At 45.0% G+C, this 24,832-nt stretch overlaps 1 protein-coding gene across 3 annotated transcripts in view; it reads left to right on the top strand.

Annotated features, from left to right (window-relative positions):
• The window catches only part of OPN5 (opsin 5), a 92,257-nt gene that overhangs the window by 38,583 nt on the left and 28,842 nt on the right, over positions 1-24,832 (top strand). Inside the window, exon 2 of one of the 3 annotated variants that reach the window (XM_073674097.1) lies at positions 984-1,136. The exons of 1 other annotated variant lie outside the window; for it this stretch is intronic. In XM_073674097.1, the coding sequence (XP_073530198.1) occupies positions 1,007-1,136 (130 nt within the window). In that variant the 5' untranslated portion in view covers positions 984-1,006. Of the gene's footprint in view, positions 1-983; positions 1,137-24,832 lie in introns of those variants that run through there. One more of the 3 variants, XM_073674098.1, reaches the window with a different exon arrangement.

Raw genomic sequence — 24,832 nt, 5'->3', positions numbered from 1 at the left:
AGGGTGAGTAAATAACATTCTGTTTGTTTTTAAAACAAACTGGACCCTGGGGACAGGGTTTATCCAGTGTTTGGAAAACCCCTTCGAGGCCCTAATTGATCGTTCAAAGAAAAGAGTAGAAGTGTTCAGCAAAGCAGCATAGGGAGCCATAGACTTTATCTTCTGCCCATAAACTCTGCTCATGGATAAGCTGAATGCTTCTGCCCCTTCCTCTGTGCAAGGATGGAAACTTCTAAACAGTGGCAACAACACATTAAAACTTTTTAAAAAGTTAGGTTACACTTTAGGACTCATTCAGACGTCAGCATTTTCCACGTACGAGAAAAACAGCTCAATTATTCTGATCAGACGCTGATCAGAGTTTGGTCTGAGTGTCATCAGTTTTTCTCATATGTGGAGAGAGAAAAAAATTCTTCACCATCTCCTTTCTGACAGTCCGTGAAAATCGGACCGCATTTGGATGGCATCCGATTGCTGTCCGATTTTTTTTTTTCACGGACCCATAGACTTGCATTGCTGATTTTGACCTAACCTTTGTATCAAAATCTGACATGTCTCCGATATTTTTCGTGGACCATTCGGTCCGAGGAAAATTTTCTGATGTGTGCAGTCCCATAGAATATCATAGGAATGAGAGTTATCAGTGAAAACCAGTCATATGAATGAGCCCTAACTGTGTGATTGACAACAAATCTGGCCAGCAGAACATTACAATACAGAAGGTCATTTGCTGCTGTGGTCACTTCTTTTTACAGATATATCCTTAAGATTTAACCTTAAGTAATGTATTTTATTGTTTATTTGACTATAAGTTACCACTGCAATAAATCTCTTACTAATTTCTGTACACAGCTCTTATGTAGACCTGTGTGTCACCATGGTTACAGACTACAAACATACCCTGTGTAGTCTGATCCTGCAGTCATACTCTTTTGTCCTTTATTTCTTGCTCACATCTATTGACATCTTGTTTTTGCCCACAGGTACGAATGACATGTAAAGCAGGATGGCGAGCAACAAAAGTTTCTTCGGCAGCGAGGCCTTACTTCCGTTATTCGACAGGGGAGGAGACATTTTTCAATCTAAGCTGTCAAAGGAAGCAGATATCATTGCTGCTTTATACCTGACAATCATTGGTAAGTCACGCCAAATTCATTAAAGGTAATCTGACAGCATATTTTTTTGCTATGTAATCTGAGAGCAGCATGGTGTAGGGGCCGAGACCCTGATTCCAGCGATGTGTCACTTACTGGGCTGCTTGCTGCAGTTTTGATAAAATCCCTGTTTTCTCTGCTGTAAATGTAGCAGTGCTCAGAATGCTGAGCTGTGTATAACCCCGCCAACACCACTGATTTGCAGCTTCTTGTCTAAATTGTCAGCAAGCGGCCAATCAGTGGTAGGGGCGGGGTTACACAGATTAGTAGGACTGCCTGGCATGTCATACCTAGTCCTGCAGTGATAATCTCCTGCTAGTAAAACACTCATTGTATTGAAACTATAACACACAGCCTAACAAGTGACACATCCCTGTAATCAGGCTCTCTGCCCCTACATTATGGTTCTCAGATTAATTATCAAAAACCTGCTGTCAGATTCCCTTTAAGACGGAAATTTTACACTTCTTTCAACTGCAGTGTGCCATGCACTAGCTTGCATTTATGCTACTTTTGTGGAGTGAATTATGATGAATTTTCTGGGTATGCTCGGCCATATCCACTCCGGACTGGAATCTGCCCACTTTTTTAAACCTGACTGAGACCTGCATAAAAACTCTGAAAGTCCCAACATTTTTGCACAACAACAGTTTTAAAATGCCATAAACTGGTTGATAAATTGGCCCCATTGTACCAAAAATATTGCGGAAAGTGCTATATGTAAAATAGTCTAAGTGTGTTATAAACAATGCTGATGTTTTGCAATATTATTCATTTAGAAAAGTACCTTTATGCAATCTACTGAAACCCAGCAATTTGATAAGTAAAAGAAAAGCTGCCATCCTGGTGAGAAGGGAGATAGTAAATATAGTTTTGTAAGATCTTGTCTAAGAACAGCACCCGCTTTTTTTCCCATTCCCCACAATCGCACCATAGGAGAGAGGGATCTGCCCCAAGGACAGGAAACCCTACAGGCTTAAAAAGTCAGAGCCCTCTATCATGCCTCAGTGATTTCCTGCCCTTGAGGAGACCCTATAGCTCCCCTGGTAGCACCAGTGAAGATCATACCTGGTCCTAAGGAGCGGGAGCTGACGTCTCTCCAGGAGCACGGTGGGAGGCGTCCACGGCACCACTCTGGAACAAGGCCTTCTCTGGAAGCGCGGCAGGAGACATTGCGCAGTGTACCTCTGGGCCGGTGATGACGTCTCTTCCGGGGGCACGGCCTACTACGGCAGAGTGCTTCCCGGAACCCTGCGCGGCATCCGACCCGTCACTTCTGGTGGCGCGGAGCATCGCTAGGACCGGCACAGCGACACATCCTGGGGGCACGGCCCGTAGATGGTTGGTGCGTCCCCGAGATAGAGCAGGAGCGTCAGCTGGGGGCATGGCCTGTATTGGCTCAGTGCTTCTCCAGTAGAAGAAAAGAAGGAAAAAAAAAACTGTGGCCACTCCTATTTCTGTCTGGAGGGGGAGAGCAATATAAAATAAAAGGCCCCCCTTCCCTCCAGTCCGTCTTCCTCTTTTCTCACACAAACACCATCAAGTTCACCATAGAGTCCCTTTTCAGAGGCAGCAGAGACCTATTGTAGCCGGAGGATGTTACCGCAGCAATGTCCACATATCTCCCTCTCACACTAGTGAAAGCGGTCAGAGCCACCATGAAAGTCGATGAAGTATAAGAGCCTAGGTCCGTGCAGGTTCAAATGTTTGGGGAACTGGAGAGCAAGAAATATAAGTGTTTCCCAGTGCATAAAACCATTGCTCAATTAATCAAAAGGGAATGGAAAAAAAAAACAGATAGAAAAGTTTACGTCCCAAAACTAATAAAAAGGAAATACCCATTTGAGCCGGAAGACTCGGAGACTTGGGATAAAACACCTAAAGTAGATGTTGCGGTAAGATTTCCCAAACTTCGTCCCTCCCATTCTTCAATGATGTAGGACTCTTAAAACACCCTCTGGATAGGAAGGTGGAGAGTTTTTTTAAAAAAACCTGGGAGTCGGGGACCGCGGCATTCAAACCGAACATAGCGGCGACGTGTACGGCTAGATCCTTAAGCGTATGGCTAAGTCAACTGCAAGAACAGATCAGGAATAAATTACCTAGGGACCAACTACTGGTATGCCTTCCTAATATAGCAAAAGCAGCAGACTTCCTTGCTGATGCTTCAGCAGACGCTGTCCGCCTGACAGCATGAACCTGTGCCCTGTCTAATTCAGCCAGAAGAGCCCTCTGGCTAAAAAAATGGATGGGTGACTTTAATTCAAAATCCAGACTCTGTGGTATCCCCTTTGAAGGAGAATATCTTTTTGGATCTTCTCTTGATGAAATCCTGGATAAAGCGGGGGACTCTAAAAAAGGTTTTCCCCAGACTAACACGCCAAAATTCAAGAGGCCTTTCCATCCTTTCAGAAAAGGGGCTGCAAAACAGAAAGACTCAAAATGGAAAGAACCCTGGAATAAAGGGAAAGTCCCCCAGGGAGATCGTTTTTTTTCCGGGTTTCCAAAAAGATCAGGGAGACAATGACGCCAGGTCCCAGGTAGGTGGAAGGTCTAAGCCTAAGCCTCTGGATACTAGACACCATTCGAGAGGAGTTACAGTTAGAATTTCTTTCTCCCCCACCAGACACCTATATTATCACCAAAAACCAACTTTCAGCATTAGGTCAAAATGCCTTAGAACAGGAAGTCCTGTCTCTAATTTAAAAAGGAGCATTCGCTTATATTCCAAAAGGAGAGGAAGGGAAAGGTTTTTACAGTCCCTTATTCCTAAGAAAGAAACCAGACCAGTCATTCAGGACCATCATAAACCTAAAAGGTCTGAACAAGTTTCTGGTACGAAAGCGATTCAAGATGGAAACTATCGAATCAACAATAAAATAATTCTTTCAGGGATGTTTCATGGTCACTATAGACCTCAAAGATGCCTATTATTGTGTACCTATTTTTCGAAGTCATCAAAAATACCTAAGAGTAGCAGTCAATATCAAGGGACATTTAACACACCTGCAATTTCAGGTCCTTCCTTTTGGTCTATCCAGGGGCCCAAGGGCTTTTACAAAAATAGTGTGCCGAAATGTCAGCACATATAAGGGAAATAGATGCGATGTTCATTCCATACTTGGACAACTTTCTCATTGTAGGAGAGTCAGAGTCCGAATGCAATGTAGCAATTACACAGGTTTGAAGAATTTTAGCCTCCTTGCGGTGGCTAATAAATCTAAAAAAATCTCAACTGAAACCAAGACAAAGACAGATCTTCTTGGGAATCTTGCTAGATTCAAGGAACCAATGTCTTTCCTTCTGGAAGAAAAAAGGGGACAATAAAAAGACTGGTTTCAGAGATAATAAAAGACCAAGAGACTAACCTAAGAAGAGCTATGTCCATCCTGGGGTCCCTGACTTCATGCATCTCAGCCGTAACCTGATTGAGATTCCACTTCAGATCCCTCCAGTGGGAAATCCTAGAAGAAGAGAAAGCAGGAGGGAATCTAAATACAAGGATGGTTATATAAAAAAATCCTCAACTATCCTTAAGGTTGTGGATAAATGAAGGAAATCTGTCTCAGGGAGTTCCATGGGAGATCAGAGACCCCATAATACTCACCACAGACGCAAGTCCCTGGGGGTGGGTGGCCCACACAGAAGGGAAAATTCTACAAGGAGGATGGCCACAAGAGTTGGTAGATGTGTCCTCCAACCGAAAGGAGTTAGCAACCATTGTGTTGGCATTACGGGGAATCCTACCAGGTGTAAAAGATCAGCACCTAAGAGTTCTGTCAGACAACAGGACAGCAGTCGGTAGCTTACATAAACAAGAAGGGGGGCACAAGGTCACGAGGTCTTATGGCAGAGGCACACAAAATAATGACCTTAGCCAAGGAAAATCTAAGATCCATTCCAGCGGTTTACCTGAAAGGGATAGAAAACACCGAAGCAGATTACCTCAACCGTCACAGGGTAGATTAGGACGAATGGTCCCTAAACTCAGAAATCTTTTAAAAGATAGTGTGGTCACTGCTTTCTGGTTCTTCTATCCTTTAGTATACAGGCCCGGAGAGAATAAGACACAAGACAGGTAGTATGTGTCAACAGACTCTAGCTTTATTACAAAGCATAGGGTTTATATACACCTTGGAGGCAGAAACGGATTTACCATATATGGTCCGATCATACAATTTAGCTGTGCAAACAAAAGCTGGTTTCTGTTCTCGTGACGCCTAGGTTTGTAGTTGAAACATTTATTCAGACACATTTAATCAGACACATTTAATCAGATACTTCTGATGTCTAGCAAGGACACGTTAGTTTCTATTGATACAAGGAAGGAACATTTAGTTGTTGTTTTTGACCTAAAGTAACCGTCAGACTTATATAGCATAGATGGGGTCTTTGAACTTGGGGGACCTCATCTTCTGCTATAACATTCCGTCCTTTTGTTCCTTCATTTATCAATCTGAATCTCTATATTTTCTTTTTCTTTTAGTACAACGCTGAATACACATTAGAAAAAGCTTAAAAACCAAATAAACCGCAAGACACATTAGTAAAACCTGAAAAATAGATTGCACTATACCAGCCAACCACCCACCGATACCTTTAATCTCTGTGGGGAATTATTGGCCAAAGTATCTGAGCAGTTCTCCCAAGAGTTTCTCTTCCCATGAGACTGGGACAGCGAGAAAGGGTATGCTAGTGGACGTCACAGGGGCATGTGCACATATCCAACAATTAGCAGTAGTCTGGTTTTGCTCCTTTAGTTCATCGATTAGAGCAAGATGGTGTTTAATGAATCTATTGTCATCTCCATCTGTGGTGCCTAACATAGTCCATGCACCTGTGGTCGCAAGGATGCAGGTAAGTATAAACAATGTCTTCATTCCTTGTCCGCTGGGTCTCCTAGTATCTTTTTGCAATGGGACGCGTGGATCCAGGCCTCTTTTCCCTCTAGCTTAACGGCTGTGCTTGTGGTCAGCAGAACTTGAAAGGGTCCGTCAAACCGTGGATCTAGGCTTTTCCTCACGTGTCTTTTTATAACCACCCAGTCTCCAGGTTGCAGCATATGGCTGCTAGAGTCTTGATCTGGATCTGGAAGAGAACTGAAAACATTATCATGTATTTGCTTGATCTTTTTGTGTAAAGCCCTTACGTAGGAACTTAGCACATGGTTGTTCATTTCTAATCCTTGCGGATAGAAACACCCTAGGCTGGGTACGTTGCCAAACAATATCTCATATGGAGAGAGTCCAGTCTTTTTATTGGGCGTGTATCTTACTGAAAACAGAGCAAGCGGTAAACAATCCGGCCATGGTTTTCCTGTCTCAGCCATGGTTTCTGAATTTTTAATTTCAATGTCCCATTCAGTCTTTCCACTTTACCACTACTTTGTGGGTGATATGGGGTATGGAATGCTTGTTAAATTCCTAGAGCTGACATGACTTCATTCATTATTTTACCAGTGAAGTGTGTACCTCTGTCACTCTCAATTATCTCTGGTACCCCATACCTGCAGACCACCTCCGCAAGCAGTTTCTTTGCGGTTGCCGCAGCCGTGGCTTTGGCAATCGGGAAAGCCTTTGGCCATCCTGAGAACAAATCAATACAGACCAACACATTTTCCCATGATCCTGACTTCGGCAGCTGAATATAATCAATTTGCAGTCTCTGGAATGGATAGAGGGGCCGGGGGTGTGTTTGAGTGGTGTTTTAACTACTCTACCCTGATTATGTGTAGCACATATCATGCACCCTTTTATCAGTCGTTCAATACAGGTGGTGAATCCTGGTGCCACCCAATGTTTCTGCATCACATTCATCACAGCCGTTTTAGATTGGTGTACCGGCCCATGTAGCATCTGGGCAGCCGCTGGGTACAGTGCCCTTGGAAGGCATCGTCGTGTCCCTTTCCCCCATACCCCATTTGCTTCATTCAGGCATGCACCTTCCTTTAACCACTTATCAACCTCCTCCTTCAGAGCCTGAGCCTGCATTTGGGAAAAGATGTCCTCCGACACAAAGGGGTTTTTAGGGGCACTTATCTGACGTACTGTTGACCCTTGTTGTGGCTTGGAGGCTGCTGTTTTTGCTGCTGCATCTGCTATCGCATTACCTCTGCTTACCTGGTCGGTGCATCTGATATGTGCTCTTACCTTTATGACAGCTACTTGTTTGGGTAATTGTAGCGCATCAATTAACTGCTGGACCGCATCAGCATTCTTTATGGGGTGTCCTGCTGCCGTCAGGAAACCTCTTGATTTCCATATTGGACCAAAATCATGCGCTATACTGAATGCGTACCTAGAATCCGTGTAAATGTTAACAATACTACCTTCTGCTAATTTACAGGCCTCGGTTAGGGCCCTAAGTTCGGCCTCTTGAGCCGATTGGTGTGGGAGCATTGGTTCTGCCTTGATTACTGCATTGAGGGAGACAACTGCATATCCAGTATGGAAAGTTCCTGAATCGTCCTGATGACAGGATCCATCTACAAAAAATTCAAAATCTGCATTTTGTAATTCATGTTCAAATACAGTAGGTAAACCTGCCGTTTCTTGTGCCTTTATTTGTACACAGTCATGAGGAACATCCTCTCTTGGATCTTCCTTAAAAAGCACAGTACCTGACCCCTCCTTCAGATCCGAGAGAGGTAACAAAGTTGCTGGGTTCAAAGTAGTACACCTCTGTAAAGAAACATTGGGAGGCATTAACAGTGCACATTGTAACCTGAGATGACGTGCTGCTGAGAGGTGAGCGGGTTGCACTTGGTACAATACAGTGTAGACATCATGAGGTGTAAGCACGGTGAGCGGATGATCTAGAACAATGTCTGCAGATTTTTGGAGTAGCAGTCCAACAGCATGCAGAGCACGTACACAGGATGGTGCACCTCTGGCTACCGCATCCAATCTGCCACTAAAATAGGCAACAGGTCTCTGGTTATCACCGTGTGTTTGAGTTAAAACTCCTGCTGCATGTCCAGCTTGTTCATGAAGGTACAGAGTAAATGGGAGCTCATAATTAGGTGTACCCAAAGCTGGAGCGGCCAAAATACGGTTTTTGAGAGAATAAAAACAGTCTATTGCCTCTGGTGTTAGTACAAAAGGTGTTGGGGTAAGGCAGTCATAGATGGGCTGCATTAAAACAGAGACTGCATGAATCCACTGTCTGCAATAGGAAACAAGTCCAAGAAAAGTTCTGAGGGCTGCAACATTAATGGGGACGGTGAATGCCTGTACTGCTTGTTTTTGTGGGCTATGTACCTGAGGAAGTGGACTGGACGTCCACGAAACGCGTAGTAATCGTAGCTTTTAACAATAAACTACAAGATTGTTTAATTATACAATCTCTCGTCATATTTCTTCACTACGGAGGAGCGCGGATTTTTTACCAGCACCTACTTCATCCTACTATGTACTGCTTGTTTGCGTGCATTTGTCAAATGGCGGGCTCCTGGTGTAATGCAATGTCCCAAAAAGGTGACTGAAGATTTACAAAACTGAAGCTTATCTTTCGAAGCCTTGCAGCCAGCGTGATAGAGAAACAACATAAGCGATATAGTTGCATTATGACATTGTTTCCTGGAGGGGGCACAAATGAGCAGGTCATCGACATATTGCAGAACAACGATATGTGGTTCAGACCATCCCTCCAGTATTTCCTGCAGACTTGCAGTGTACATTGTGGGTGAATTCTGGGCACCCTGTGGCAACACTGTCCATGTATATTGACTGCCCTGGAACGTGAAAGCAAACAGGTACTGGCAGTCAGGATGTAATGGTACACTGAAAAATGCATTTGCCAAATCGACCACTGAAAAACAAAGAGAGTTAGAAGGTATCTGTGACAGAAGAGTATGCGGGTTGGGCATAACTGGTGTTAGAAGTTCTGTGGTTTTGTTAACCAACCGGAGGTCATGGACCATTCTATATGCGGCTGGTTGTCCTGGCACGCTCTTTTTCTTTACTGGGAACAGGGGAGTGTTGCAAGGGGACTGGGTTTTGACTAGGACTCCCCTGTGTAGTAATTTTTGGACTTGCTGGACTATGGCATTCTCCTGAGCCGAGCTAAGGGGATACTGCTTCTGTTGAGGCAAGATGGCTCCTGGTTTTAGATTCACCATTACTGGTTGAACTCTTAACCTACCAACATCTGTGTTATCTGAGGCCCAAAAGTCGTAGGGTACAGCCTGCTCCAATATCAGGGGAAAATCGTTTGTCTCTTCTATGCTGGCAATATCTAGTGACATTATTTTGCAAAGGGTGCTTGGTTTTAAACCTGGGGTCATGGTGACGGTGCCATCAGGATGATATTCGATATGTGCCTGTAATTGAGACAATACATCGTTTCCCAAAAGGTTACATTGGCCTCGGGGCAATACCATGAGCTGGCTATGTACAGTAGCTCCTTGAATTTGCAGGGGAATTTCTTTAGTGACAGGGAGCCAGACAGACGGGGAATTGAAAGGGGTGGCAATGACATGATGTGAAAAATCAGTGTCAGTGTATGGCCAATCACCTCACGTAATTACTGAATTGTCGGCCCCCGTATCTACTTGGAAATCGATTTCATGTCCCCCTGGTAGGTTCACCTGCACTATACAACTGGGAGTTGGGGGTAAGGAGATGAGGGGGTTCATGTGCAAGCTACCCTCATCCTATGGGGGCGTTGTTTGGTTGGCTGGAGGACCCGTACTCTGAGCATCTGGATAAGGGTTGGTCCTACAGTCCTTTCTAAAATGTCCTGGCTTTTTACATCCGTAACATAGTCTCTGTCCCCCTCGTGCAGTCCGTCCTCTGCCTCTGTTGTTTCTGAGGGTCGTCTCTACTATATATATTCTGGCAGCTCTCTTTGCCTGTATTATGTCATGCTGTGCCCCCTGAGCTATCCTGGCCAAATCCTCTGCCTTCACTGATCTCCACTCTGGTCTATTTGCTTTTACGTTTTCAGCAATCTCTTTCTTTAGTCCGTTCATGAAAGCACTTGCTAATACCCTCTCACTAGTCTTATTTTCAGGAATGAACCCCATTTCCGACCAAGTCTTCCTTAGAGCCCAAAAGTAGTCTTTGGGGTCCTCTTCCTTACCCTGAACTCGGTCTTCTAGTGTAACCTGCCTTTCTCCCTGCCTGTCTCTACATGCCTTTACCAATGCTGTTGTGAACAGGACTCCGGCCGCAGCATTATTGAGTTCTGCGGCTTCGGGTCCGGTCCTATTGTTATACTGCTTGTACGTTTCGTCTGTCAACCTATCATAGCGGGCTTCATCTGCCAATTTTCCCTTAATTACCCCTTGTAAATCCAACCTAGTTGCATTGTACGTATCCTGTATGGTTCTTATCATTCTGGCAAAACCCATCGGGGACTGGGACGTATCTGGCAACTGGGAAATCAACGCCAATTGTTCTGAGGGACTCCATGGTCTATACATTAACATTGTGCGGGCTTCTTGACCTGGAACAACTGCGTCCCCTACTGCTGCTGCTCCCGGTGCTCCTGGCACAACTACCGTCCTCATTGGGAATAGTCTAGCTGGGTGGGGTCTTGGTCCTCCGCATGCCACACAGATATCTACAGTCAAGGGATTGTGCTGTCCACATCTGTGGCAAACCCAGCAATTGGGTTCCTGGGAATTCTGGTACTGGGGTGGGAGTGACGTCAGGGGCTGATAGGGAGGAAAATCTGTCATTCCGGTTTTTGTCAGTCTGTAACATCCGTTTCCTAATTCTTCAATTCTTCCTTCAAAATGAGCGCATGCATTCATCCATACATCCACTGTCTCCAACAGACCCTTATCTTTCAGCCATCCATGATAGGAGTTAAAGAAGGATTTCCATTTCTCTCCGTTCATCTCTCCATTTTCATTCATTCCCGCCTTACACAATATTTTGTCAATTCCAATCAGTGCCTGTTTCCCTTCTCTGCGTACTACTAAGTCTTTGGCTGTAATGCCTTTATTGGCATTTTGGTTCCCCATTCTTTCGGTTCTCCTCACTCAGAGTAGACTCCTCAGTCACTTAGACAATGGGCCACAAAGATTTCTGAACCACACCACTACTTGCCCTCCAGGACTTATACGCCAACCAGAAAAACAGACCAAAAACACCGATCCCGAGACACACCCACAACACAATCATCGGATCCATACTTTCATTCTTAAGTTTTTCCAAAGGATAGAAGGCAGGACTGACAATTTATCTGAGGGGGTTCTACTGGTTCAAAGGGACCTGAGCCAGACAACAATCTGTGAATTACCTGGGAGCCGACTGCTCGGGGGTGAGGGAGTCTCTTCTATGTAGTGATATAATTTAGGTAGAATATAACAGTTATTCTTACCTCAGCGCTGTATATATCACCAACAGAGAGCTTCGCTCGTCCCACGTCTCGGACCGGTCGAGCACGCCTGGGCAGATTAACTCAGTTCCCTGTTCGAGGCGCCAGCTGTGGTCACTGCTTTCTGGTTCTTCTATCCTTTAGTATACAGGCCCAGAGAGAATAAGACACAAGACAGGTAGTATGTGTCAACAGACTCTAACTTTATTACAAAGCATAGGGTTTATATACACCCTGGAGGCAGAAACGGATTTACCATATATGGTCCGATCATACAATTTAGCTGTGCAAGCAAAAGCTGGTTTCTGTTCTCGTGACGCCTAGGTTTGTAGTTGAAACATTTCTTCAGACACATTTAATCAGACACATTTAATCAGATACTTCTGATGTCTAGCAAGGACACGTTAGTTTCTATTGATACAAGGAAGGAACATTTAGTTGTTGTTTTTTACCTAAAGTAACCGTCAGACTTATATAGCATAGATGGGGTCTTTGAACTTGGGGGACCTCATCTTCTGCTATAACAATAGTATGTCATTGGGCGTTCCAGAGATAGACTTATTCACAAATGAATTAAACAGGAAAGTTCAAATATTATTTTCCCTAAATCCAAAAAAACATTCCCCTTCTCCACAAATGGACAATGGTCCTTCTCTGTGCTTTTCCCCCTACACAGTTAATTCCAGCAGTTCTCAGGAAAATATGAGCAAACCAGCCCTTTACTCGGTTCCTGCCAGATAGTTACTCTTACTCCTGACTCTGCTTTTCTTCCAAAGGTAGTTTACACCTTCCATAGATCCCAGGAAATAGTATTAGTATTAGTGATGAGCGAGCATGCTCGCAACTGCTCGGTGCTCACCCGAACATCTTACTGCTCGAGATGCTCGGCACTCGCCGAGTATTTCCGGGGTTGCTCGGCGGGAGCTCGGGTCCCCTCCCTGCATGTTTGGCGCTCTTTAGAGCGCCAATGAACATGCAGGGATTGTCTGCCACACATTGTAATGCCACAGCCATGTTATTTGTGGCATTAGACTCAGTGGTTGGCCGCACAGCGTCATCAGGTCTATATCAGACCTGGGGCCGCCATGTTCGTCACAGTCACTCAGGAATCAGGCAGTGTAGGGAGAGGTGCTGCTGAGCTAGGGAGAGATTTGCTTCTTCATAGTTAATGTAGGTATACCACTACATATTCTACACATATCCATCTCAATTAGCAGTCCTTCTGAGGACTAATCCAGCTGCATAGATATCAGTGCTAGGCAGGCAGGCAGGGTATGTGGCAGACTGCACTGCATATAGTAAGAGGGTCCATTCCAGTTCTGTCGGCTGGTGCTTTTACAGATATTTGTAGAAATAGCCCCAGGTATCAGGGGCCACGGATCACATACAATTGCTCTGAAAATTCTGCCATTTCTGGCCTCCACTGAAATTTTGTTGCAGTGTGTCAGCTAAGTTATTAACACGAAGTCGTTGTTAAAAATAGTTACCTACAGACCAGCTATTTAAAACTGTGGTTTGTCTGTCACACGGATCACATATAATTGCGCTGAAAATTCTGCCATTTCTGGCCTCCACTGAAATTTTGTTGCAGTGCGTCTGCGAAGTTATTGACACGAGGTCGCTGTTAAAAATAGTTACCTACAGGCCAGCTATTTAAAACTGTCGTTTGTCCACGGATCACATATAATTGCGCTTAAAATTCTGCGATTTCTGGCCTACATTGAAATTTTGTTGCAGTGTGTCAGCGAAGTTATTGACACGAGGTCGCTGTTAAAAATAATAATCTACAGGCCGGCTTTTTAAAACTGTGGTTTTCCGTCACACGTATCACATATCACTGCGGTTCAAATCCAGCCATTTGTATTGAACGTGGAAAATATTGTCCTCCATTTAAAATGACCAAGGCGCGTGGCAAGGGACGGGGAAGTGGACATGATGGTGATGATGGTGCATGCAGAGGCCGAGGCCGAGGCCATGGGTTTGCTGAAATTGTGCCACAACAAACACCCACATCTTCTCGCTCAACCTTCCTGTCCCAATTAATAGGGGACCGTAGAACACCACTATTGAACACAGAGCAGTGTCAAAAGGTTATTGGTTGGATAGCAGATAATGCTTCCAGTCCCTTAGCCACCACCACCACCACCACCCTGTCTTCCACACGGTCAAGTCTCAGTAGCCGTGAGTCTGGATAGCATATTCCTCAATCTGATCCTCCTTCCTCCCACCATGCCGAGTGCCCGGAGACAAATGATCCCAGACTTGGACACTCTGAAGCGAAGAGCTGTTCACTTTTTCATTTATAGATTCGGTCCACTTGAAGCGAGGCAAGAGGAGATCGCATGTAGCGATGCCCAAATATTTGAGCAGCCACGGTCACACGAAGGCGACGGTGGGAAAGTGTCACAAGAGGTAGACGATAATGAGACACAATTGCCAGAAAGTCAGGAGGAGGACCAGGGTGCGGAAGTGGAAGACGAGGTGGTGGATGATATAGTAACTGACCCAACCTAGCAGAAGGACATACAGAGCGAGGACAGCAGCACTCAGGGGGAGGGAGGCGTAGCACCACAACAGGCAGGAAGAAGCAGTGTGATGGCCGCAGACAGAAGGCGGGCAACCGTTCCCCGTAACGTCAACACGACGGAAGTTGCCAGTACAACTGTTAGGTCTTCCCAAGTCTGGTTGTTTTTTAAAGACTCTGCCGATAACATGGCAGCAAAGCACCCGACTAAGTGGGCCGAACCCCAGGGTCCAGGAACAGTGTCTGCGGGTGGAACCATTGCTTCTTCCGCTGTTGTGCGTGCAAGCCAATCCTCTGTCCATGGCGTAAGTGAAGATGCCTCCTGCCTTGCACCTGTTGTTGCACACTCTCAACTAGCACCATCAGCAAGCACGTCCATGTCCTTGTCCCAGCGCAGCGTTCAGTTGTCCCTACCCCAGTCCTTGGAATACAAGCGCAAATACGCAGCCAACGCCCCACTGGCTTCACTACTGAATTCACACATTTCGCGACTGCTTGCGTTCAAAATGTTGCCTTTTAGGCTCGTGGAGATGGAAGCTTTCCGCAACCTGATGGTGATGGCCGTCCCTCGGTACTTGGTCCCCAACAACCACTATTTCTGCCGGTGTGCCGTCCCCGCGTTACACGCGCACGTGTCCCACAATATTAGCGATGCTCTCAACAACGCAGTTACTGGGAAAGTCCACCTAACCACGGACACATTGACAAATGCTTGTGGGCAGGGAGGGTACATCTCGCTGACAGCACACTGGGTTAACATAGTGGAAGCCGGGATCCAGTCGAACCTTGGGACGGAACACGTCCTCCTGATGCCGAGGATTGTGGGCCTTGGGTCAGTCAGGGTTGCCCCCACATTCTACAGCTCCTGCACCTCCTCCTCCTCTTTAGCATCCATCTCCAAAATGACCACATCAGTCGCAAGCTGGAAGCACTGCAGCACTGCCTCGGCCAAGCGGCAACAGGCTGTGCTGAAGCTAATATGCTTAGGGGAAAAACCACACAATGCTGAAGAGTTGTGGACAACTCTGAAAGAGCAGGCAGATCTGTGTCTGACACCGCTGACCCTGCAGCCAGGCATGGTCGTGTGTGACAATGGCCGGAACCTGGTGGAAGCTTTGAGGCGAGGCGAGCTCACACACGTACCATGCCTGGCCCATGTGCTTAACCTCGTGGTTCTGTGATTTCTCAAAACCTACCCGGAGCTGCTGGATCAGCTTGTCAAAGTACGCCGCCTGTGCGCCCATTTTAGAAAGTCACCTACATCTTCCGCCGCCCTTGCCGTGTTTCAGCAGCGTTTGCAGCTTCCGGCTTACCGACTGGCATGTGATGTCCCCACGTGTTGGAACTCTACATTGCAGATGTTGGGAAGAATTTGTGAGCGGAACAGGGCAGTTGTTGACTACCAGCATCAACAAGGCTGTCGGTATTCAGGACTCCACACATAAGACCTCAAGAGTAGACATGGATGTCAGACATATGTACCATCCTCCAAAACTTTGAAGACTCCATCAAGATAGTGAGCGGCAATGATGCCATAATTAGCATCACCATCCCGTTTCCCTATCTTCTGAAACTCTCTCTGCTCACAATCAAAGAGGATGCATTGCAGGCGGAGCACGATGAGATGGAGCAAGAAACCATACAGGGTGATTCCACACAGCCCAGCCTCATCTCATCCTAACGTGGATTGGGTGACAATGAGGAAGAGAAGGAGAAGCTAATTTCATGCATTACAGACGGTACTACCTGCACAACTGTCATACCATCTGTTCAGCGTGGATGGCCTGAGGACAGGGAGGAGAAGGAGGAGAGCATGGTCAGTCATCCTTTTGGTGAGGACATAGCAGTCTTGCCTGTTAGCAGTCTGGCATGCATGGCTGAGTTTATGTTACGCTGCCTTTCCTGTGACCCTCACCTTCTCCAAATTTTGGATGACAGTCATTACTGGTTGGTGACACTTCTAGACCCATGCTACAAGGAGAACTTTCTATCTCTAATTCCCGAGGCGGACTGGTCTACTAAAATGTGGCAGTACCAGAAGGACCTTGTTGCGGAATTATTAAAAAAAATTCCCATATGAAAACGCTGGCGGCAGAGGCCACAGTTCGTTGGACAACCAAGGACTACAGGCGAGAAAGACACAACTCCAATCCAGCAGAGGCAGAGGAACACTGTCAAAGTTCTGGGACAGTTTTCTCAGATTCTCCCATCGCACAGGCCCTGAGGCGTGGGGTACTCTCACAAGGAGCGCAAAGTTTGGGAAGATGGTGAGGGAGTACCTTGCCGACCGTACCAAGTCCTCCTTGATTCCTCTGTGCCTTATAATTACTGGGTATCCAAGCTGGACACGTGGATTGAACTGTCTCTCTATGCCTTGGAGGTCCTGGCCTGCCCTGCCGCTAGTGTTTTATCAGAGCGGGTTTTTAGTGCTGCTGGTGGAATTATAACTGATAAGCGCATCCGCCTGTCAACTGAAAATGATGACAGGCTGACTTCTGTAAAAATGAACAAGGGTTGGATTGGGCCAGACTTCTCAACACCACGGAATGATAGCAGCGTAACATAAACTCAATCCAGTGTCTTTTTTTTGGGAGATCTATTCCCATGCACCTCTTCACACCTATACATGGGTATACGCTTCCTGATTTTGTCTATTTGCTCTTGTCCTCCTCCTCCTTCTCCTCATCCTCCATCACCATATCATTCACCACCATATCTACCATATCACCTCCTCTACGTGTCTTGCAAGGGGCATTGGAGTTCCTTTAAAATTTTTGGCAGCTTTTGCATTCACTGCATAGGCAAACCCTATGGGAGACCCACTTCCTAATAATGAGAACATTGTTTTTAGAAGGCTCTCCGACCTCTACGTCTCTTGCAAGGGGCATTGGAGTGCCTCCAAATTTTTGTCAGCCGTTGCTTCACTGCATAGGCAAACACTATGGGAGACCCACTTCCAAATAATGGAAACATTGTTTTTAGGAGGCTCTTCGACCTCTACTTTTCTGGCAAGGGGCATTGGAGTGCCTCCAAATTTTTGGCAGCTTTTGCATTCACTGCATAGGCAAACACTATGGGAGACCCACTTCCTAATTATGGGAACATTGTTTTTAGGAGTCTTTCCGACCTCTACAACTCTTCCAAGGGGCATTGGAGTGCCTCTAAATTTTTGACCGCCGTTGCTTCACTGCATAGGCAAATGCTATGGGAGACCAACTTCCTAATAATGGGAATATTGTTTTTAAGAGGCTCTCTGACCTCTGAGTCTCTTGCAAGGGGCATTGGAGTGCCTCCAAATTTTTGGTAGCCGTGGCTTCACTGCATAGGCAAACACTATGGGACACCCACTTCCTAATAATGTGAACATTGTTTTTAGGTGGCTCTCTGACCTCTACGTCTCTTGCAAGGGGCATTGGAGTTCCTCCAAATTTTTGGCCGCCCTTGCAGTCACTGCATACACAATAACAGTATATAGGAGACCCACTCATTAATAATAGGAACAACAAAGCATAGCCGTCTGATGGCTCTCTAAAAATAGCGAGGGCCGACTGCTGGCCCTTTAAGAATAGTAAGGGCTGCCTGATTGCCCTATAAAAATAAGCTTTGTGACTTTCAGAGTCCCTCCATCATAAATGAAACAGAATGTGTCGGATGAACCTGGGAATTCAGGAAATCTACCTCCCTGTTTGTTCTCTTCCAGGGTTCTCAGGAAAAGCCAGGCTGTGTCCAAAGGATCCATAGCAAGATGGGTCAGGACAGGGTTTGACCTAGCCTACACTTTGGGGGGGTTCTTCCCTCACGATAACATTAAAGCACACTCCACAAGGGCAGTCTCTACTTCATGGACAGAAAGTGAAAATACTTTTCTGAAGCAAATCTGTAGGGCTGCCACGTGGTCTTCATCCTCCACTTATTTCAAGCACTACATATTAGATTTGGGTGCTGGGGGACTTGTCTTTTGGACGGAAACTCTTGCAAGCGGTGGTCCCTCCCTAGGGGATTCCTTTGAAATCTCTCTCCTATGGTGCTGTCGTGGGGAATGGGAAAAATGATGATTACTTACCGGTAATTGGATTTTCCAGAGCCCATGACAGCACCCTTACTTATTCCCTCCCTTCTCACCTTTCCTTGGTGAATTATGCACGTTCGAATCTCAGGGTGTCGCATATAAAAAAAAATAAGGCACCACGTCAATTTCATGATTTTGAAAAATATGTGTATGTATGTCTGTCTAAACTAACCAAACGGAGTTCATCTGATGCTCTGCAAACCACTGAGGCATGATAGAGGGCTCTGCCTTTTTAAGCCTGTAGGGTTTCCTGTCCTAGGGGCGGATACCTCTCTCCTATGGTGCTGTCATGGATTCTGGAATATCCGATTATTGGTAAGTAATCATCATTTTCGACATCCCACAGGGAATGATATATACCCAAACCTTGTTTGGGAAGACAATGTTGATTCCATTGAAATCTACAGCTCTCTGTTCAGGATGCCTATTGGTAGGGCATGCTTAGATTCTTGTACATTTTTATGTTAAGTCATCAATTAATGAAAAATCCAATTATAGGTTTAAAAAATGTTAAAAAGAATTCTGAAAAATTAAAAATACAAATAAAAAAATAAATAAATTAACAAATTCAGTGTTTTGGTGAAAATATATTTGGTATTTTATAGCAGAAATCAGGTCTATAAACTATAATATTGTTAGTAAATGACGTGAAAGAAAAAATAAAAAAAAATACAGAAAAATACTTTTTTTTTCTGCATGGGTATCGGCATGTAAATTGACCTTAATTGCACAGCAAGTTATATTTTGCCATTTGATTTAATAATCTAATACTTTTCTGATAGACTTCAATTAAAAATTCTCAATCTTTTCTTCTCTACTCTATCTCCCTGGTTTTATTTTTTTTACTTCCGTTCCGAAAACATTTTGCTTGAGAATTTCCATTAAGTACTGGGATACTCAAACAGGATGTCATCATGGGACCGGGGCACGGGGCACTGCTGCAGCTGCTTTTCCCACCATAAAATGTAACGTCTTCAGTGACGTTAGTTTCAGAGGCTGGGCTAGTCGCTAGTCATTTCCGATGCATGCTAAGTATGCGCTCTCTGCTCATAGTTCTATATTGCTTTTAATGCACACATGACAGATGAAAGAAGCTTTTTCACAGAACTTGACTTAAATAAGAAGAAAGCAATCTATCTCTCCGAAGGAATCAGAATAAAATCAGAAAGTACTAAACATGAAGTCCTCACGTGCTCTGTAAGAATGGACAGAATGTAGCCATGCTAGTAAAAGACATGTTGTATGTTCCCAGTCTAGAAGTAGGACTGTTTTCTGTGAAGCATATGACCGCTGAACTGTAAACTTCCACTTGTGACAAGTGTAATATACTGAATGAAAAGTGAATGATAGCTCAAGACAAAGCAGATTAACATTTATATTATCTCAATAAAGTAAAGGAACAGGTGAGACTATACATAAGGATGATATGACTGTATCTGCACTCATAGACATCTGAGTCACAGAGATCCAGAAAGTGTTAAAGAATTGCCAAACCGGACAAAGGACCTGAAAGATAATGTGATATCAAAATTGGAAATAAAAACTTAAGAGAAAAGCTAAAATGATAAGACTACTTCTGAACAAATTGCTAGTCAGTGCACGCCCAAACACAAGTGAGGAGAACCAACCAAACCCGGATACAGAACTAAGGCGTTCAACAAGAGAAAATAAAGGTAATCCACCTGTACGACTTTCATACAAAGCAAGCGCAGTCAATGTGTATGAACCCACATCTTAGGAAGATATAGCTCAGATCCCAAAAGGTTAAGCCATGCATGACAATCAGAGATGTCTTGAATTTGCCCAGATAGAAAGAATTAACCCAGGAACCAAGCATTTCATGTGAAGTTCTATTATTAAGGAATCTTCAAGAACAAGAACTCCTGGACTTACTGTAAGTTAGTTTACTTCTAAGATTCAGCTAAGATGTGCTTTATTTTTAATTATTATTATTATTTATATAGCCATATTGATTCCATGTTGCTATACATAACGGGTGTTTACATGCCAAGTACAGATATCACTTACAGTAAACAAACTAACAATGATAGACTTGTACACAGGGAAGGGGACCCTGCCCTTGCGGGCTTACATTCTACAGGAATGGGGAAGGAGACACTAGGTTGGGGGTTTGTGGTAGCTCGGGTGTTGTTGAGGTGGCAATGTGGTCATGGCAGGCTGTAAGCTTGTTTGAAGAGATGGGTTTTTAGGTTCCGTCTGAAGGATTCAAATGTGGAGGCTAATCAGACATGTTGAGGCACAGAATTCCTTAGGATGGGGGATATTCGGGAGAAATCTTGGAGGAGATTAGTTGAAGAACGAATAAGTATTTAGTAAATTGAGGGTTGAGGAACGCACGAATTCTGGAAATATTTCTGAGCTGGAGGCGACAGGAGGTGGTGAAAACTTGGATGTGGGTTTTAAAGGATAGGGCAGAGTCAAGGGTTACTCCGAGACAGCGGATTTCTGGTACAGAGGAAAGTGTGATGTCATTTATTGTGATAGAAAGATCAGGTGGAGAAGATACGCGAGGTGATGAGTTCAGTTTTGTCCACGTTGAGCTTGGGGAAGCGGGAGGAGAAGAAGGAGGATATGGCTGCTAGACATGCTGGGATTCTAGACAGCAGAGAGGTGACATCTGGGCCAGAGAGGTAGATCTGGGTGTCATCAGCATCCAAATGGTACTGGAAGCCATGGGATTTTATGAGCTGTCCCAGACCAAGGGTATAGATTGAGAAGAGTAGGGGTTTTAGGACAGAGCCTTGAGGGACCCCAACAGAGAGGGGGCGGGGTGAGGAGGTAGCGTGGAAGTGGGAGACACTAGATGTGCGGTTAGAAAGGTATGACGAGATCCAGGATAGGGTAAAGTTTTTGACGCCAAAGGAACGTGTTGCTTTTAAGAGAAGCATTGAGTTAGCAATGTCCTTGAATGGAAAAACTTTAGAGGAAACAATCTCTTTTGCCTCTGTATATTTCTCAGTAACGGGATGTTCAGAATGTTTTTTCTGAAGCCTCGTCTTTTGATAAACTTACAGTCTAATAGACTATTCACAGCTTATTATGTTCTCATCCTAAGACATTAGCCATACGGCATCTTACTTGCAGTATCATTAGTTCCTGCTGATGGCTGTCATTTTTAGCTCCATAATGGGAAGGTAATTGCTATGATTAAAACAACAATTGCACATTGTGAAGAAAATAATGTGAAGTAAGGATTACGGATTAGTTTTGGGATTTTCTCTATGGGGAAGGAGGAGACTTCTAACTAGTATTAATGATCTTGAGAAAATAGAGCTCATTCTGGGCACTGTTTGTCACCATTTGACCCTACAAAATGATGCTATGTGGGCACAATATACATAAAGTATATATATATATATATATATATATATATATATTTAGGTGCAGAAATATTTGGACAGTGGCCGAATCGTCGTGATTTCAGCTTTGCAGGCCTCTATTTTGGATTTAAAATGAAACAATTGAGATACAATTGAAGTGGAGACTTTCAGGTTTAATTAAACGGATTGAACAAAAATCTCTTGTGAAACATTTAGGAATTGCAGCAATTTTTCTACAAATCGTCTTCATTTCTGGGGCTCAAAAGTAATTGGACAAATTAACTTTACCATAAATAATACGTTCATTTTTAATTCTTAGTAGAGAATCCTTTGCAGCAATGATGGCCTGAAGTCTGGAAGTCATGGATGTCACCAGACGCTGGGTTTCCTCCTTTGTGAGGCTTTGCTGCCTTTACTGCAGCTGACTTTAGTTGTTGTTTGTTTGTGTGTGTTTCTGCCTTTAGTTTTGTCTTAAGCATGTGATATGCTGCTCGATGGGGCTGAAATGTGATGATGACTCGGCCATTGCAGAATATTCCACTTCTTTGCTTTCACAAGGTTTTGGGTCATTGTCCATCTGTACTGCGAAGCGCCGTCCAATCATCCTTGCTGCATTTGGTTGAATCTAAACAGACAGTATAGCCCTGTACACACAAAATTCATCCGGCTGCTTCTGTCTTCAGTAACATAATAAGTAAACACTAGTGATCCAGTGCCATTGGAAGCCATGCATGCCCGCACCATCACACTACCTCCACCATGATTTACAGAGGGTGTGGTGTGCTTTGGATCATGAGCAATTCCAAGCCTTCTGAAGACTTTCTTCTTCCCATCTTTCTGGTTCAGGTTGATCTTAGTTTTGCTTTTCCAGAACTGGACAGTTCTTTAGATGTTTTTTGGCAAAGTCTAATCTGATGTTTCTATTTTTAAGGCTGATTAAAGCTTTGCACCTTGTTGTGAACCCTCAGTATTTGCTCTCATGAAGTCTTCTCTTTATCGTAAACTTAGATGCTGAGTGAGAGTGTTCTTCACTTGGTTGGATGTTGTGAAGTGTTTTCCTTCACCATGGAATGGATTTTGCCATTGACGCGACCCCAGGGCCGTGGGGTACTCGTCAGCTGGGCCTCTGGCTGCTGGTGTGGGGTATCACGGTGGCTGGCCCGGTCCGTGGCCCAGGACGGTCAACGAAAAGGGGAATTATTATTTATAGGGGATTTGTAAAGTGTTCGTGACGCCACCTGTGGAGTGCGGCTAAAGGGAGCCGCCGCTGCGGAGCAGTCCTCTGAGGCAGATGGTAGGGCAGCTTGTGATGGAACGGCTCTCCACAGGTGGAGCGGGCCTCAGGGCAGCATAGGTAGTGTAAGTTGCGCTGGGCGTTGCAGTGCCGGGAGGCAAGAGGGCACAGATGAAAGAATGGACGGAGGCAGTACGGTTCAGTCTTCCGAGTCTTTACTCACAGTTTTTATGACAGTTCCACTGGTGCACTGTACGGGTGCCAGCCTCCCACATCGCGCTGCGTTCACCAGGCAGGGGTTCAGCACTTCCTCAGGCAGATTAGGAGCACCTGACGGAACCCCACTTTCCTGTGTTCCTAGCTAGACCGTCTTCACCGGGGTCTTTCTCCCTCCTGCCCTGCGTTTCCCACTCTCAATCCTGCTCGGGAGCTCTGAAGTCCCTCCTGTCTTGTTGGAGTTCCCGGACCTGCTTGGCCCTCATGGGGATTAGAATGAGGCTTCAGCAACTGACTATATAAGCCAGAAGCCTCCGATTTTCCCAGCCGAGACTTAGAGTAACACGGCTGGACCAGGGGCTGGTCCCCTTCTTGCGGCCTACGATCCCTCTGTCTTCTGACAGATTCGGGGTGTACGGGTGCCGTCCCACACTCTCCGTACCCCCTGGGATCCCTTCTTTAGATCGGAGCCTACTCCTCTGCTCCCCACTTGGGCCTCTAGGACTGGGCCCTACTTGTGGAGCCGAGCTCCTAAAGAGACTCTGCTCCCAGAATATTCTCCACTGACTAATCTCTCTGTTCTGCCACCCTAAGATGGCCTCCCTTTTTATCTCACTCTACCTCTGGGTTCCCCCCGCTCCAGCCAGGGACAGGGCTCAGCAGCTACGCACATGCATGTTGCCCTACCAGGCGGCGTGGAGCAGTGTAGTGTTGGATGCAGGTGTTGGGGTTCCGGGCAGCACTCCCTCCTTACCTGAGAGAAGGAGATACCACACCTCTGGGTGAGGTGCAGTACCTGTGTGGCAACGGAACCCTCAGGGGCGCCACACCATCATCCACCACCATAGTCTCCCGTAGACGTCCAGACCTTTGAGTTCTCAATTTCACCAGTGCTCTTTTTTTTTTGCAAAATGTACCAAACTGTTGATTTGGCCTCTCCTAACATTTATACTATCTCTCTGATGGATTTCGACCTTTTTTTTTTCAGCCTAATGATGGTCTGTTTCTCTTACATTGAGAGCTCCTTTGACCATGGAGAGCATCGGATGCTAATGACACTAGGCTAAAACTCTGCTGCGAGCGTGAGCCAAGTGTCAGTGTTCTGTGCTCTGAGCCTCTCGCATGAGGGAATCGCAGCAGAGGTGCGGAGGAGACGAGAAAGTAATTTCTCCATCTCCTACATTGCCACCATCTGCGGTAATCACACTGTACTCAAATGACTTCCAAGTGCAGTCCGATGTTTCACACGCACCCATGGACTTGTATGGGTGAGTGTGATCCTATTCTCGAATGCAATCGCACCATGCCGAATCGGCATGATAAAATAATTGCAAATCTGAGCTGCCCCATAGAATTACACTGGTCCAAGTTCTATGCGATGTTTTATCGCATAGCACTGGGCTGTGTTATACACTGGTGTGACTCCGCTCTTCCACTTTTGTTTGGGGCTGAATTTCTCGCTTTTACTCCTTTTTTTTGGCATATTTTTAAAAAATAGGAACTCTTAGGCTATGTTCACATTTTGTTTTGTTTTTTTTATGCGTTTTTTTATGTGTTTTTTTTTATGCAAATTTTCAGCTGCGTTTTGCAGTACCAGCAAAGTCTATGAGATTTCAGAAATCTCATGCACACATCTTGTTTTTTTTTTTTATCAGGATTTTGTGCTTTGCTTGTTTTTTTGCAAAATAGAGCATGTCACTTCTTTCACTGTTTTTTCACCCATTGGAAGTAATGGGTGGTGAAAAAAAAACGCTGAAAAAACACAGCAAAAATGCAGGTGTCAGGTTTTTCAGCATTTTTGTGCCAAAACCAGCATGAGATTTATTTTTTTTCACTGAACTTTATGTACATTAATATGAGACAAAAGGACAGTGGAAAAAAACACACCAAAAACGCACCAAAAAACAAGCAAAAAAATGCAAGAAAAATCCTGAACAATCCTCCTGGCAAGAGATCAGGTTTTGCTCT

This window comes from Phyllobates terribilis, unplaced genomic scaffold (genome assembly GCF_046119375.1).
Source record: "Phyllobates terribilis strain yellow unplaced genomic scaffold, ASM4611937v1 Scaffold_3__8_contigs__length_932513732, whole genome shotgun sequence".
NCBI lineage: Eukaryota > Metazoa > Chordata > Amphibia > Anura > Dendrobatidae > Phyllobates > Phyllobates terribilis.
This window is presented reverse-complemented; position numbering and strand designations above follow the sequence as displayed.